Below are 16,219 nucleotides of genomic sequence, written 5' to 3'. Positions count from 1 at the left end.
TTCTTGGATACCCGGAACCTCATCGACGTTCAACCACCAACGACAACCCGGTCATTTTCCCACGAACCCCTCCCGCACAGTCAACATGTCCGACAACGGGGACGTCGAGGTCGCCGCCTTCCCTGTCCTGCCCAAGGAGGTTCTGGCCGAGCAGGGCAGCATCAAGCTGTTCAACAAGTGGAGCTACGATGATGTCGAGATCCGTGATATCTCCTTGACGTGAGTCTTTCTATCAGGTCCTCTATGCGCCGAGTGCATTCCTGTTGTGTGCGATGAAAAAAGGAGTTGAATTGGTGGAATGGCAAGACTTTTTCGACAAATTGAAGGGGGATATCGAAATTCTTGATTGGAAACGCAACACGCTGTGGGACTGGTCTTATATCCGCACACAGCAGGAAATCAACAGCGCACACAAGGGCCGGCGATTGCGCGACTATCAGGTTTACAGAGGTGCTGACCCGCCATCACAGCGACTACATCCAGATCCGCTCCCCCGTCTACCTCTCCCACTCTGCCGGTCGCTATGCCGCCAAGCGTTTCCGCAAGGCTCAGTGCCCCATCATCGAGCGTCTCACCAACTCCCTCATGATGAACGGCCGCAACAACGGAAAGAAGCTCCTCGCTGTTCGCATCGTCGCTCACGCTTTCGAGATCGTATGTGCCACTCCGACCAATTCGACCATCCAACTATCCAATTCAGACAACTAATCTTCAATTCAGATCCACATCATGACCGACCAGAACCCTCTCCAGGTTGCCGTTGACGCCATTGTCAACTGCGGTCCCCGTGAGGACTCCACCCGTATCGGTAGCCAGGGTACCGTCCGTCGCCAGGGTATGTGAAGAACGAATTCTATCTTTCCATTGATATCAAATACTAACACCATGTCCAGCCGTCGATGTGTCTCCTCTCCGTCGCGTGAACCAGTCCATCTCTCTGCTCACCATCGGTGCTCGCGAGGCCTCTTTCCGCAACATCAAGAGCATTGCTGAGTGCCTTGCTGAGGAGCTGATCAACGCCGCCAAGGGTTCTTCCAACTCCTACGCTATCAAGAAGAAGGACGAGCTCGAGCGTGTTGCCAAGAGCAACCGGTAAAGGGGTTGTGTTGGATTTGTTCTCCGTTTGGTCCTCTGTTTGCGTATACTGGAGTGGACGGGGTTTTAACCGGGATTCAGTGGATTCGCATGCATCTGCAAGGCTGTACATAATGTGATACAGTCAAGGAGGAAGCACGATCTTAAAAGGGAACGCATTCGGACGGTTTTCTTTGTAGTTGTGATGCGATCATGAAGACCTTGGGGTCGTAAAGACCTATTTCCTAAAAAGAAAAAATTTCTTTTATTCGTTTTTGAATGGATCTAGCAAATATACGTAGAATAGTTGAAATGATCAAATGCCTAATGTTTATATGCAAAGGTACAATTTGACTTGATATTGATAGTTCTAGCCAAATCCGATATTGCCAAGGTTGAGATTTTCCATCGCTTATCGATACGGAGAATACGGAGAAAAAAAAGTTCGGACCTCCTACCCTTTCCCTACCACCACATTCTTTATTTCCAACTTCAAAATGGTGAAAAGAAAGCTTGGGGCCTTGGAAAAGGTCGAGGCTGACCTGTATGTATATCTTGTCTGAGGGTGCGCCCGTGATCAATCGGTTATAGTGGAGGCTTCAAGTCCATGATGGCTAACATCTTTCCTTGCGATTCGCAGGCCCAATTTGCAGCACAAGATTCGCAGGGATCCCAAGTAAGTTATACGCAGATGTTTTCTATGATCTATTGCACTCGATCGGGGGTTAATTGTTACTTTGCGCTATTCAGGTCTTATATCGAAGATTTCCGCGCCCAACACTACCAATATGAATCCCATCGCGAGATTTACATGGCGGCGCCCTCATCTGCTACGGATACCGGTCTGATTTCTCTCCGGGATCTCATTGACTTCATTTCCCATGTGGCCGACTGTTACCCAGGGATCTGTAAAGATTTCCCGCAACAGCTCATTGACATGCTCATGCAGCATCACTTGGTGTTGGAGACAGAGTTGCGGGAGAAGCTGGTTGGAAGTTTGGTGCTTTTGAAGAAGAAGGATCTCTTGGATTCAGCAACGTACGAAGACCTACTCTCATGACTTCCCTGCTATCGATTCTAACCGCTACTACAGGCTACTCCACACCCTCTTCCCCATCCTCATCTCTACGCCTAGCAAGACCCTGCGGGCTCTGCTCTTCCAGAAGATCCTCTCTGAGCTGCGCACCGCAAATTCAAAGACCACTAACCATAAGCTGAACCGAACTATGCAGACCGTTCTGTTCAACTTGGTCACATCAGACCGCACATCAGCTAAAGGTCTGTGGGCGATCAAGATCACCAGAGAGCTATGGAAGCGCCAAATCTGGACAGAGGCCAAGGCCGTTGAAGTCATGAAGGAGGCAGCTTTGTCGCAAAATGAGAAGGTCATTATCGGTGGAGTCCGCTTCTTCCTCGGTGGCGATAAGGAGCGCGAGGAACTGGAGGACGAAGACAGTGAAGAAGAGGTCAATGTTGGCCAGGTTAAGCACCAACTTACTATCAACAAGAAGACCAGAAAGAAGGCCCGTGCCGCCGAAAAGGCTATCAAAGCGGTCAGGAACAAGGAGCGTAAGAAGGGTAATCCTAGCCCGCTCAACTTCTCCGCGCTTCATTTGCTGCACGATCCCCAGGGATTCGCTGAGAACATGTTCTTCAAACATCTCCAGAACGGCAAGTCCAATTTGAAGCTGGAGCAAAAGCTCCAAGTCCTACAACTGGTCTCCCGCCTGGTCGGCTTGCACAAGTTGCACATCATGCCGCTTTACTCTTACTTCCAAAAGTTCCTCACGCCCCGCCAACCTTCTGTGACTTCATTCCTGGCATCCCTGGCCCAAGCCTCCCACGACTTGGTACCGCCTGATGTACTCGAGCCTCTGGTTCAGAAGATTGCAAACGAGTTCGTCTCCGAAGCATCTGCAGGTGAAGTTGCGACGGCTGGTCTGAATGCCATCCGTGAAATTTGTGTCAGACAGCCTTTGGCTATTGAAGAGACCCTGTTGCAGGATCTTGTCATGTACAAGAAGAGTAAGGATAAGGGTGTTATGATGGCCTCCAAGGGTCTCCTCAGTCTTTACCGTGACGTTGGTGCGCAGATGCTGAAGAAGCGTGACCGTGGCAAGGAGGCCGCAATGAGTCTGCGCGCTGGCGAGAGACAGGAGAGACGTTACGGTGAGCAGGCAGTCGGCGAAATTGAGGGCCTGGAACTGTTGGCCAAGTGGAAAGATGAGGAGCGCCGCAAGAAGAACATCGAGAATGGTCTTCCATCTGATGCCGAAGATAACGAAGAGGAGGATGATGAGGCCGACTGGGCAGCCTGGAACGTCGAAGATGATGAGGACAGTGATGTCGATGGAGAATGGATCAATGTGGAGGACGATGTTGATATTGTACTAAGCGACTCCGAGGATGAAGGCAAGCCGGCATCAAAGAAGGCCAAGCAGGAAGAAGAGGACAAGAAGGACGCCGACAAAGAAGCGGAAGCCGCCAAGGAGATTGATTTCATGAAGCTGGCCACCACCCGCATCCTCACGCCGGCTGATCTCGCCAAACTTACGGAGCTTCGCGCTCAGGCAGCAGCTAATGCTACCCTTCCGGGCAACAAGGGCCGCGTCGCTGCCCCATGGACCTCCCGCCATACCGATGACCCATTGACTGCTGGTGAGATTGAGGGTCTTGCTGCTCTGTCTGCCGCCAAGGCCACTCGTGAGGAGCGTATTGCCCACGCCAGAGAGGGCAAGACCGACCGCTCTGAGCATATGAGCAAGGAGGCTCGTCGCAAGGAACGCAAGGAGGAGCAAGGAAAGAGTACTACCAACAAAGAGAAGGCTCGCAAGAAGAACTTCCTCATGACGCTGGGCAAGGCGCGCAGCAAGAACAAGAGAAGTTTGGTGGAGACCCGTGCTGTGCTCAGGGCCCATGTCGATCGTGGCAAGAGAGGCGGACGAAGAGGAAACGTTGGCCAGTAATAGGCCTTTTATGTCCCTTTAAAAAATAATGATTGTTCGTTATATACAGTACATTACTTTTGTCATTGCATGTCGCAGGATAGACTATGAAGAGCATATACTTACCCTCAGTTATGACAGCCCATGGCTCTACGAATTCCACCAGTGAGTACTCCGTACAGTGGGGACTAGGTACTTCGTAGTAAGATGAATGTATAAAAGTATGAAACAAGTCCAGTAATTAAATGTCCGTGGGTACTAATAGTCCGTAGTCCGTACTATATTGGTCGACGCGATACTCCGTAGTGGATATGCGATCAACGCGTACCGCGTAAAGTGGCGTCCCGTTGCCTGAGCAGCCTCCATCTCCGTTTTTCCATTTTTCTTCCCCTTTACACCCCACTACGTCACTCCCTGGGCATTTTCGAGACTACACTAAAAGAATTGAATTTTCATACCTCGTTCTATTCGAAGACGTACCCGTGCCCCGAACCTCTTTTCCAAAATGCCCTCCATCAACCGCCCGATGCCACCCAGCAACAGCGACTTGTCAAAACGCCGACGCTTCCAACCTCCTATCACAACATTCTTTACATCTGCCTCGGAACCAGTGGCTTCAGAGACACCTGTAGTATCGCACCACCACCATTACGCCGCGGAAACCTTCTCTGCCCACCCCGTTGTGCCTGCCAAAGTTCAGTCTTCTCTTCTGTCTGTCGGAATGCGGGTCCGGAAATCTGTCGCAGAGGGGTACAGAACACAAATGTCCAAGACAGAAGAGAAGGCCCCACTTCCTACAGCTGTTGCTCAGACTCCTCGCGCTCAACCCTACCATGGCAGCCGACCCTCTGAGCTGTCGCCGTTTTCTGGCGCTGGCAAATCCTCCTTCGGCCGCGACGACTACCTTGTCACCGATGATGGCGACGCATACTCGATCCCACCAAGCAGCCAAGAGTCGGCTGCGTCATTTGCCTTGGGCGGTCAAAAGCGGGCTTTGGAATTAGATTGTGATATTCTCGTCGATGAGGATGCCGATGAATCATTCGACAATTTCGGCGGATCCTGGAATGGGAACTCACACGGACGGACCATCCTGTCCCCGAATTTAGGCCAAAGTCGTCGTATTCTTGCTGTGCGTCATGGCAAGGTTGAACAACCCACTATGGAAATGGACGACTTTGAGGAAGCTACGTTCCTTCGCCGCCGCGAGGAAGTCGATGCAGAGGATGTGCGAATGTACGGTGCTTGAACTGTTGGTCCTCGCTCTTCTTCTCTTCCTTCCCTTCCGAGCCACTGCGTGGCATGACTTACTATCTTCTTGCTTGTCCTTGGGCCTAGAATCGGTTTCGTTTCTTCTACCGGACTTGTATTATACCCACTGTTGTTTTATTTTGTACCATCTTTTCTTGTACCATTATCTTTTACCATCTGCTCTGCCATCTGCAGAGCAGTGAATGTGACTTATCAAGGATATCTGTTCATACTTTTAGATCCTTTCCGTTAGGGTTGTAGTCTACTTTGAAGTCTACTCCTATTGAGGGTGTATATGTCGTGCTTTACCTCCAGAGTCTGAGCAACTCAAAAAAAGAATCAGTATAGTTGATATTTGACATCGCTCAAGTCAGAAAGGGCTCGCAGTCAACTAGGACTAAATTTCGATAATACACAAAATAAATCAACCAGACAATGAGACAATGAGACACATGTTGCATACATAGGAAAGGCCATCAAACGTAGGATATATCCCTACATTCCGAGATACCTATGATACCAAGTCACCGACCTAGCAATCTTGCGCAGTATACTCGAACCTTCAAAAACCTCGGAAGCCGGAGGGGAGGACGTGTATCTGATAGCACCATAGTCTTCTTCTTGCGAGTACGATAATAATCCTTGTTGACAAGGGTAATGGTGTCCTTCAAAGCAGCGCCGAAATTAGCATCAACGTCGCGAAACTGTCCCAACTCGATATCTGGATATTCTTGCATGTCTTGCTTGAGTGAATACTGATTGATTCGATATCGAACGACGGGATTTATCCAAGTGTCACTGGAAGCCGTGGGTTTGAACGTACGGGAGTTTTGGAGAGCATAAGAACGGGAAAGAGAAGTATGTACTACTATATATATATATACGTCCGTACATGTACTAGTAGCTACTGTTACTTTCGGGTTTAGAGTTCATTGCTGTTCTTGTCTACGGAGTGCGCGGAGTATATTATGTCCTGGTCCACGGGTGACCCATGGATACCTAGGTATATAGGGTGTTATTTCTAATCGACTTTATACACCAGGGCAGAAATAGCACTAAGCTGCCAAGAAATATCAAGGATGATGTTAGAGCGATGTATCCGATATTTATGATGTTTCTTCATTTCTAAATCACTAAATGGAGCCCAAGTTATTCTTGCATAGCACATCAAAATACTTACTTTGCATGCTTCCAATTTCAAGCTCATGGGCCGAAAATCCCTCACCAGCCGAACCAGGTCCTGACTAGGCCATTGTCATCACGTCTGATGATACGAGAGCAGAGGGGGCCCAAGTTCACAATTTGGAGCGGAGACTTTCCAAAAGAGAAAGCAATATCTGATTGGATAGACGAATCGCGATGGGCCAGATCCACCATCCAGATTCTGTGTATTCTGATTGGTTCATATATTAAGTTATGGATCTGTGAGGCTCCTGAGGTCGCGCCATATGATGCGCTAGTCCCAAAGAAGACGCCAATATTAGAACTCGGGGCCTCATTGGCCAGAGGGTGCAGTGAGCCTCGGGCAGCTGTGATATAGCCCCGAGAGAATACATAAAAAGAATGATAATAGTTAGGCAAAAATTCTGAACTGTCATCCAGAAGCAAAGAATGCCAAATCCGGGAGAAAGGAAGGCCAGTCGCCAAAACAAGCACTCTCACATACCTCAGCGGCTTCAGTGCCAGTGCACGATTTTCTTGCATCAGCCTGGCAATCCCAACCCGCAGCTGAATCATACGACAGAGTCCGTGGGGATGTACTAGTCTAGTTGTAGGCTGGTGACATACTTGCTGGTAAATGGTGAGACTAACCATAGTAGCTATAGCGCTATCGGAAACGGAGAAAAGACCAGAGAGTTTAGCGTTAACTAGAGCATACGCCTTAGAGATATGGTAGAGGGTTTTAGTCGATATTGCTAATTTCCGGCGGGAGAAGTCAACGTAAGACGCGGATATAGCTAAAGTGCTATAAAAGTCTACGTTCCTCGTGGTTAATAGTGCTAGATAAACTTAATAGCGATGCTATCACTTATATGGCAAGAATGTAGTTGACCTATATCGACTTTATGATATCGAACTTAGTATAGAATTGCGGCGGAAACAGCGTATCACTAATATCAAAAAACCCTATAATTTCAACATCAGATACAAAAAAGGATATAGATGACTAGTCAGATTATGAAGGAAGCGTACATCGATATATAAGTGCCTTAGACTTAGAGAGCTTTTGAGGGAACGAAGTGAGACTCAGGTCGCCCTAGAGCACCTGTCGCGGGATCACGTATCCAAATCCTGGAGTATAAAAGGGGTTATTGAAGTCTGTAGCATTCCTATTTCTTGGTGGATCGGCACTGCTTGCCCGTATTCTTACCTCGCATGACGCGGGAGTGAATGGTGCTTCTGTCAGTGCGGGTTATCCCACTGGGAGCTTTAGTTAATGAATTGCAGCGCCATAGCAACTTCGATAGTTTCATGCTATCCTCATAGCAGTCACCAAACAGGTCCCTTCTTCCAGATATGGCTTTTGGATTATAGTGTTATTCAAAGTCCATACATCATGTCCACGGCAGGTTAGAGGATTCGTTAGCTGGGCCCCGGAGAAGCAGGACCCGTTCACGCCCCGAAATGCGGGAGGACTTTCAGGGCTACAGTATTTGAAACGGTTTATGTGATTCGATCATATAGGTTGTTAACCTGCAGAGCTTTGGAGAGTTGCGAGTTCCAAGGGTATTAATTTTCTATCAAAATTAACGGGCTGTTTGAATGGGTGTGGTTGCCTAACAAGTAAGGCCACCCAGGATGGTACCTACCTAAGTACCTACAATAAGAACTACATCCTGGGAGCTTGTCACTTGAAGAATACAACTACCTTCCATCTCCCCAAGCTCTATCTGGTTGACTCCAACGTAAACTCACAGTTTCTCTCTTCGTCCATCGTCGCCCATATTCGTTCAATCCTAGAACCTCAAGTGTCACGAAGAAGGTGCGGTTTTTTGACCTTTTAGCTTTGACTTTGATTTCTTGCTCTCGCAGCTCTTGTCAAAATGAACTCTGCAGCTCAGGAACCTCATGGCTTTCTTAAACGCCTGTCCCGGGAACTTAGAGTCTTTGAGCCCAACCATCCTTCCTTTGATGACTTCCAGAGGCTCGGAATTCAGGTATCCCAAGTGGCGACGGTCGAGAACGAAGTCATCCAATTTGACCCATGCTTCTTTCTTCCGCACTCAGAAAGACTCCTCCAGAAGTATCCGGTCGAAGCCGACCCCGAGACCCCGAGACCCACGACGCCGCCCAGGCTGAATGCAGTTCCAACCTTCGATCAACTTGTGGAAGAGTTGCAGGGGCGGCACTACTCGGACCAAGAACATGTCCTAAAAGCGTCAAAACGTCACTACGAGCGATATCAAAAGTTACAATTTGACAAGAACTGGTACAAGCAAGGCCTAATGATACAGGAGCACATCGACTGGCAACTTCATACGTACAGAAACATTCAGCCAGGGATATATTGCCTTTGGGACTTTGGAGGCCTGAGATCCTTCTAGTAAGTAGACAGCACAATGGTTTTGTTGATTTGCCAGTGCTCACCACCTCCAGCCCATCGTACAAAAAAGGAGAACCTCAACTTCGCTCTGGCTGGGCTAAAGGTTGGGACGTAAAGTCTACATTGCGATACAGCACTCGCAGCGGCACATTCAGGCCTCGCATGATCATATCATGTGTTGCGGATATTGCCATCAACGATACAGACCAAGGCCTTACTACCCCCGAGTTAAGAGCAATAGTGAACATGATGCTCATTCGAGTGAATAACAGACCCTTTCAGAACTGCCATATTCATCCAGTACGTCGTGCTATGTAGCACTGCAGCTCTCTCATATGGACCATGATCAACTGACCTCCTCGTTTTATAGATGCTGGTTCTCTCTTTCCTGGGCCAACAGAAGGGGAGAATTATTCAAGCCGTGTACGATGGCGAAGGTTTCACCTTACAATACTCGCAAGTATGGACGTTTGAAGACCCACAGACTGCGCCTGTGGAAATGTTCGTTCGGTATAATTTGGCCCAGCCGGTTGGCCTGGAGATGGCTACTCTCTGTGTTAGATAGTCGTCTATTAAAAAGCTCACTGGGAACCAAGTTCGCTTCTTTCCTCGTTAGCTTCCGTATGGCAAAATTAAGCGTCTAGCTGCCTAGGCGTTCCTTCTATCACATGAAGTATATAACGTGCAATGAATATCCGTTGCGAGCATGATCCCTTTCCTAAATGTCCCGCAGACCCCCTTCTGTCATTTTTTTTTCCATGTGGTTTTTGTATCTGTTATGTTCAGCATCGGCTGTTCCCAGACCTCCTAGATGCCATATGATACATATGTACGAATTATAGACCACTTTTATGATGATCGAGGCGCTGTTAGTAAGACTTCGGAGAGTACCTAGGTACTAAAATTTTCCCAATGAAGCCTTGACGAAGCCTTATACGACTTCCGTTGACACAAAAAGCTAGACCTAGGAACATGGCAGTTATTGGGAAGTAACAGGCAAGTCAGAGAGAAATGAGAGGAAAGAGCTAAGGGGTTGTGCCTTGAAGATTGCTGGACGTCCATTCATAGTCATCTCTCAGTACTTCCTAGGTATCTCCCGAAGGTCTGACTTTATCTCTCACTTCTTTCTCACTTCTTTTCTCGGTCTCTCCTCTCAGTCTCATCTACAATCCTTCCTGCTTTGAAACCAACATACAGACCTCAACAATGTCGTCCTCAAAGATGACTCGAAGCATCATATTCCTCAATACCTCCACGAATGGAAAAAACGTGCAGAAAAGCTGGAAGTCTGGGATACCCCGTTGAGCTGGCTTGACGAAGTTCATTCAGCGTCCAAGATGCTTGAAGAACAGTTTCTCTGCATGAGAGTACTTTGGCCAAAAGAGAAAAAAAGGCCACGGACTTACCCGCATCTACCTGATATGAGATCCGAATGATCCTCGATCCACTCTCCGTACATGAACACATCGGTTGGGGATAAAGCAATGACTGCGCGCATTGACGGGTATCTGGTGGGAACTAAAACCCCTGAAATCTTCGCTATTGCCGAGGTCATGCCCAGGGTCCGAAAAAGCGTTAAATGGCCTGAGCTTATGTAGTAGGAGACCGCTGAGATGGTCTCCTGGATACTGCACGATGACGAGGAAGCCCGAACCTCCTGATTACCAGTAAGTGACCTCGGATCACACTGTCCAATGGTTATGCCCTTAATGACCTTAATAGACGCCTCCTTGTCTCGCAAGACAACCATGAAATCTGGTTGACGCTTGCAACGTATAACCCTCCATATGTCCAATACGAAAGACGAACTTCCTCCCACGTGAGACTCTACACGACACACTGGTTCTCAAAGACCCCTGTCTCAAGGACCCTTGCACTTCATGAGGATGCAAGAATATTGTTCGCGGAACATTAAGAGCATGTCTGATATTCGGAACTTGCCGCGAATACTTGTGGGCTGGGCTTCCAAGGTCACAGACTTTATTGTCGGTTCTGAGCCTTACAAGGAATGAATGGTCAAGGATTTCTCGGTTGCGCGTTTGCTGGCGGCCTGCTCTACCAACAGCAAAGGGGTTGGGCCTCTTCGTGGCGCTGTTGATTAGTAGCTCCTATATGGGGTGAAGCTAACACAAACCCAAATCAAAAACCCGCATTGAAACCATACGTCAAGCCTATCGTTATGGGATTCAAATTCGTGGCCAGATGTCAACTTGCCGATGCTTAATCCAAGGTTACCTCTATGGTTATCTACTCCAGGGCTCCAAGAAGGGCTGAGATCTCAACTACGAGCAGAGCTTTTACACTCACCCATAGTCCGCTACCAACGTGGTCAAGTGCCTCTCTTTTTGATGCACCTCACCTTCTTCCTACCTTCTTCACGCGGGACTCTTCACGATCAAGAATCCGCTTTCGCACGCGGTCAACATGTCTTCCTTACAGCCTTTGTCCTTCTGACACCTCCTTCGGACCCTATTACCTGAGGTAATTGTGAGCCCTATCGGTCACCGAGTCTGGTTCTGGTTAAAGGGGAAAGGAACGTCCTATTCTCCGAGAAACCGCATAGTCGTAAGGGGCCCACATCTGGGCAGGAGCGTTGCACTCGCGTAAGGCACCTCTTACCCATTTTTCCCAGCGTGATGGCCACTTGAGAAAGGTCAGCAATGTTGCAACCCAATTGTCCGGGCGCTATCAGCTACTCCCAACGCGTGTCGCCCCACTGTCACCAACCGACAATAACAACGACGCAGAAAGTCGTTGTCGGACGAGGATCCGACGATCCCTCGTTCGCTCACTTTACAGTTCGGAGATCGGGGAGAAACGATCGGGTGTAAATCTCACATTCTTAGAATATTGAGGTCTGCCATCATACCGCGAGTTGGATGTCTTCAACATTCAGTCGAACTAACAATACAGTTTGCGAGGTAGACTATATTGTTCATTTCTTATACGGAGTCGTAGAACTGACAATATTACCCATGACTTTGAAAGCCCAGCCCACAAGTATTCTTGCCAAGTGCTTCATATGGGATGCATTGTCGATCTTTCACGGCCTATATTCATAGAGTTTTAGAAAGAGCAAGTTCCTCGATAGACTTGTAGAATCTAGAACTTGTCCTCTAACAGCTAGAGTCCTATCATGTACGAAACGTATTCTTCGTCGTATTCCGCAAGCGTCAGCCATATTTCGTGGTTATTCCGGGAGATCAGGAGGCATCTATAGATGTCAGTAAGGGGACAAGTATCCAAAGGTGCGATCCGAGGTCACTTTCTGGTGATCGGGAGTTTCTCGGGCTTCCTCATCATTGTGCAGTATCCAGGAGACCATCTCAGCGGTCTCCTGCCACAGAAGCTCAGGCCATTTAACGCGGTTTCGGACCCTGGGCTGACCTCAGTAATAGCAAAGATGCCGGGAGAATCGACTCCTATCAAGCATCCGGGTTTAATTCTGCGTAATGAAGAAACACCAGGTCACCGGCTTTGACCACTCTTGATAGAGAGGGTCCTGCATTCTGGTCACTCTTCGCTACCTCAGCAATGGCGAAGATGTCGGGGTTATCCACTCCCATAAGGCATCCATCCTCACGCGCAGCTATTGTATTGTGCCCCATCACAGAATCCCAGACCACTTCGGCGGTTGTGAACCCGACTTGACCTCAGCAATAGCGAAAATATCGGGGTTATGAATGTGGGCAGTTCCCACCGTAGAGACGATTTCACAAGTGGTATGCGGCGTACGAGTTGTGAGTTGGAAAGGCAGGGTATAATGAACTAGAAGTAACCTGTAAGCTGGACAGAATGTGACAAACCAGAGCCTGAATGTGTGTGTTGTGAACAAGTTGTGAGTTGGTAAAGGCATTATCCGTGTTTATATGAATAGAGACACGTTTGAACATGAATATTGCTCCTCGGATTCCAAGGTAGAGGCAGGGTCTTTGAGAACCGGAGGTTCCGTTAGGATCTTGCCCAGACGGACTTGGTCTGAAGTTCGTCTCCCACGTAGGTACTGGACATATTTCTAGTTGTACTGGTACAACAAGGCCTCTAAAAGGTCAATAAAAGCACAAGCGTCCGACGGTCTGGTCGGAGATCACTCACCAAGGTTTAGGACGCCCATCAAGGACGCTCTCCTTGCTTGTATATAGATAATCCAAAGCTTTATATCATCTGCTGTAGATGCTATTCGTTACTCACTGGACGGGGGCTTGATTTTATAATTATAACGAGGAGCAACAGTGAAAATAATGTGAAAGAATATCCATTTTTTGAAGAAATTATGTCAACAAATCAGGGTACCTTCAAGGTAATCCTGCGGCCATGAACAAAAGCAGTGATGAGATCCGGGAGATATCTAGCCAGCGCGGTGGTTTCGTCGTCCATCAACTGTAGTTCGGGGACCAACGAAGCAATAGTGGTATGGTGGGCGAGGCCCACCGCGGGAACGGCGACACCAGTGTTGCCTACATCTATTCCAATATTAGCATCATTCCTCAACAAAATCAGGGTATTCAACTTACTGGGCGCAGAGGTGGAGGCAGCGGTGGTGGAGGCAGCGGGAGGCGTGGAGGATTCTGCTTGCAAGATATTAGTATCACTCCTGGTAGATACAACATCAATATGTCGTGTGATACTAACCAGGGCCAGTGCTAGACGCAGGGGCGGCACCAGACGCAGCATCTGCACCGGAGGCAAGAACTTTTTCAAGCTCCTTTCCTAGATTGTGTTAGCATAGCTTTCTGCACAATGAGTGGCTTGAATACTGGACAGTACAAACAATACAATCTGCCTCGCAGGCTGTACGCTAGTGGATATTGAAGAGATTCAACTTGGGGTGTGATTGCAGATTGACTGTGAGGCTTACTTCTGATCTTTTTTCCCACGCGGGGGGGGGGGACGGGGTCGCTGGCGCTTGCGCTTTCCGACCTTGTTGGACTGTACCATCAATGTATCTCCTCCTCATCATTAGACCGTCTCAAAGATTGAGTACTCACAGTGGTGGGGGCAGCGGGGGGCTGATTGGTGGGCTGGCACGTTTGTCAGTGCATATTCACACCTTGGAGTGATGACATGGACATGGTGTGACTACACCTGGACAGACACGATAATCAACAAGGATAAGACTTACAGGAGTTTCTTTCTTGTCAGACATCTTTCTGTTGCTTACTGCGAGAAGGGGAAGAGAAGGAAGAAGAGAAGAAAAAGGAAAAAGGAAGAGGAGGGAAAGAGAAAGACAGGATCCCAAGGGGAAGGAGCGAAAATGGGCAGGAGCACTTCACAGTACTGCCTAGGCCTACATCAATGGATATATATGTGGTAACGGGTATTATTCTATCGTTCTTCACTTATTCACTTATCCTTCACTTTCTATTCAGTCCTAGCAATAACCACAAACGGTTCTAACTTTTATACATCTAAAGGTATACATGGGTACTGATCAAATGGATATATCGACACAGTCCCATTCCCCCCATCTTTATAGAGGGCAAACTTGAAGGTAAGGACGGAAAAATCAGAATTATGCGTAGAATAAGGGACTACGGCGCGAAATTTGGATGTGCATCTTAGAGGTACTGCAAATATTCATTTTGAAAAAGGTTTATCGACGGTCACCGAGACCGAGGTCATCCATGCCGGAGACAGTCCGCTCCCCATCGACAAACTCATTGATAATACTGGACAGATGCCCAGCGAGGGCATCTGCCTCCTCGCCAGTCAATAGCCTTTCGGCTAGCGAGGCAAGAGGTAGTTTGGAGGGCAAGGCATACCACAAGGATAGTAGCGGATCCTACCTGCAAGACATTAGCATAGCCCTAGATAGAGAGGGGTGGGCAAGATTGATATGTTGTGGGATACTAACCAGCTCCGGCAACATAACCAGTGTCAGTAGTCAACGGTAGGCGAGACCGAGGTCCTCCATGACAGAGGCAATTCTCTGCCCCTCCACAGACTCATTGATAATCCTAGGCGCACTCCTTGTCGGTCAATGGCCTTTTGGCCGGCGAGGAAAGAGTAGTTGGGCAAGGCCCACAGGTACGCGGAGGATGCTACCTGCAAGGTATCAGTATTGGACCAGGCAGATAGGGGTACAAGATGTATATGTCGCAGGGTACTAACCAGAGCCGGCAGTATATCCAATATCTGCAGCGGAGGTAAGAGCTTTTTCAAGCTCCTTTCCTAGATCTAGTGTTAGTATAGCTTCCTGCATAGTGCGAGTGGCTTGAATAGTTGAATAGCTGCACAGTCTAAACCAATACAATCTTCTTTGCAGACTATATGGTTCAGTGCCAGTGAATGTTGAAGAGATTCAAGTCAAGGTAGGATGGGAGGCCCAATATCTCAAGACTGTGACTTACTGCTGATAATTTCCCCTCCCCCCAAATCTGCGGATTGTAAGCGAGCCTGACAGTCCTGGAGACTCGCCCGCCTAAGAGATGGCGAGTAGAAGGTGATAAGAGAGGAGGAAGAAACCTCTAGGGGTGGAAGGTAGAATAGAAAGGGAAGGGAAGGAAAGGGAAAGGAAGAAGCAATTATAGGCAAGAACACTTCACACTACCTAAGTACGATCCATGGATTATCCTTCACTTTGTATTCATTCGTTTAAAACATCACAATGACCTACTTAAAATGCTGCATACCGAACGATTCTGTGAGTGACTCATAGTTCATACATAAAGAGAGTTGGAATATCAAACTGATCCTCCCCTCTCTTCCATTAATATCTCCCTCGCATCCATATAGTCCTCATCATCCTTGTCCAAAACAAACACTTCCTGTAGTTTATCAAGGATCTCCAGCACATAATCCTGACAATCCCACTCAATAGTCTCATTGTCCACAGGCACACTCTGTGCAACGCTCTTCACTCTCTCAACATCGTCCTCTCCAAGCACAGCAATAAAGAACTGCCTTAGGAAAGTGCTGGATTCCTTTGGGTTTTCCATAAACGTGTTGCGTTTGAATTGTGGATGCTCGCCATCAACTTCGATAATGTGATGTTCTTCGCCTTTCTCTATATGCAATGCCCAGTGCAAAAAGTTTCCGTAGCGTGGCCGGTAGAATACAACAAAGAGCTTTGGAGGCATCCTATTTGCTTGGTTTGCATCTTAGCTATGTTTGTTGTCATGGGGTTCACCAGTTCCTCCTACCTTGAGGTGGTACGTTTCCAGTATGGGTGCAGACAGAGTCTGGGAAAAGAAAGAGAGCAGCTACAGATTTAATGTAGGTATTTGGTCCTATCATGCATGGTTGTCTAATTCACATGCCTGATGGATTAGGCTTCCAGTCGAGATGCTTGGGGCCAATTTAGAAGTAACAAAGGAAATCAACATTACTTTCACTTGCTTAGTATTACGATTATAAAGTACAATCTTTAGTATATGAATATATGAAGATTGGGAACAAGCCCTTG

General features: G+C 48.0%; 8 protein-coding genes across 8 annotated transcripts; 5 read left to right on the top strand and 3 right to left on the bottom strand.

Moving 5' to 3' along the window:
* Window positions 1-85: 85 nt before the first annotated feature.
* On the top strand, window positions 86-1,096 carry N7519_004951 (40S ribosomal protein uS7; the record flags this gene model as incomplete). Its single annotated transcript, XM_057291727.1, has 4 exons — window positions 86-219; window positions 471-654; window positions 721-835; window positions 894-1,096. The coding sequence occupies 4 exons, from the start codon at window positions 86-88 to the stop codon at window positions 1,094-1,096; spliced, it is 636 nt and encodes a 211-aa protein (XP_057146538.1).
* Window positions 1,097-1,571: 475 nt separating this feature from the next.
* Window positions 1,572-4,040, top strand: N7519_004950 (SDA1 family protein; the record flags this gene model as incomplete). Its single annotated transcript, XM_057291726.1, has 4 exons — window positions 1,572-1,618; window positions 1,715-1,750; window positions 1,825-2,112; window positions 2,168-4,040. 4 exons carry the CDS (start codon window positions 1,572-1,574, stop codon window positions 4,038-4,040), a joined length of 2,244 nt encoding a protein of 747 aa, XP_057146537.1.
* Window positions 4,041-4,524: 484 nt separating this feature from the next.
* On the top strand, window positions 4,525-5,268 carry N7519_004949 (uncharacterized protein; the record flags this gene model as incomplete). Its single annotated transcript, XM_057291725.1, has 1 exon — window positions 4,525-5,268. The coding sequence occupies one exon, from the start codon at window positions 4,525-4,527 to the stop codon at window positions 5,266-5,268; it is 744 nt and encodes a 247-aa protein (XP_057146536.1).
* A 526-nt stretch (window positions 5,269-5,794) lies between these two features.
* Window positions 5,795-6,007, bottom strand: N7519_004948 (uncharacterized protein; the record flags this gene model as incomplete). The annotated part of the gene is made up of 1 exon (XM_057291724.1): window positions 5,795-6,007. The coding sequence occupies one exon, from the start codon at window positions 6,005-6,007 to the stop codon at window positions 5,795-5,797; it is 213 nt and encodes a 70-aa protein (XP_057146535.1).
* A 2,307-nt stretch (window positions 6,008-8,314) lies between these two features.
* On the top strand, window positions 8,315-9,379 carry N7519_004947 (uncharacterized protein; the record flags this gene model as incomplete). Its single annotated transcript, XM_057291723.1, has 3 exons — window positions 8,315-8,814; window positions 8,868-9,114; window positions 9,185-9,379. 3 exons carry the CDS (start codon window positions 8,315-8,317, stop codon window positions 9,377-9,379), a joined length of 942 nt encoding a protein of 313 aa, XP_057146534.1.
* A 1,033-nt stretch (window positions 9,380-10,412) lies between these two features.
* On the top strand, window positions 10,413-10,729 carry N7519_004946 (uncharacterized protein; the record flags this gene model as incomplete). The annotated part of the gene is made up of 2 exons (XM_057291722.1): window positions 10,413-10,481; window positions 10,537-10,729. The coding sequence occupies exons 1-2, from the start codon at window positions 10,450-10,452 to the stop codon at window positions 10,727-10,729; spliced, it is 225 nt and encodes a 74-aa protein (XP_057146533.1). The 5' UTR covers window positions 10,413-10,449.
* Window positions 10,730-13,098: 2,369 nt separating this feature from the next.
* Window positions 13,099-13,960, bottom strand: N7519_004945 (uncharacterized protein; the record flags this gene model as incomplete). The annotated part of the gene is made up of 6 exons (XM_057291721.1): window positions 13,099-13,277; window positions 13,329-13,385; window positions 13,447-13,524; window positions 13,692-13,743; window positions 13,803-13,835; window positions 13,937-13,960. 6 exons carry the CDS (start codon window positions 13,958-13,960, stop codon window positions 13,099-13,101), a joined length of 423 nt encoding a protein of 140 aa, XP_057146532.1.
* Window positions 13,961-14,407: 447 nt separating this feature from the next.
* Window positions 14,408-15,893, bottom strand: N7519_004944 (uncharacterized protein; the record flags this gene model as incomplete). Its single annotated transcript, XM_057291720.1, has 3 exons — window positions 14,408-14,538; window positions 14,926-14,980; window positions 15,504-15,893. 3 exons carry the CDS (start codon window positions 15,891-15,893, stop codon window positions 14,408-14,410), a joined length of 576 nt encoding a protein of 191 aa, XP_057146531.1.
* Between the last annotated feature and the right edge of the window lie 326 nt (window positions 15,894-16,219).

This window comes from Penicillium mononematosum (assembly GCF_028829835.1).
Source record: "Penicillium mononematosum strain IBT 11891 chromosome Unknown utg000003l:1.0-8172316.0:1.0-8177699.0, whole genome shotgun sequence".
Lineage (NCBI taxonomy): Eukaryota > Fungi > Ascomycota > Eurotiomycetes > Eurotiales > Aspergillaceae > Penicillium > Penicillium mononematosum.
Note: the sequence above shows the minus strand (reverse complement) of the source record. Positions and strands in the feature narration are given on the sequence as shown.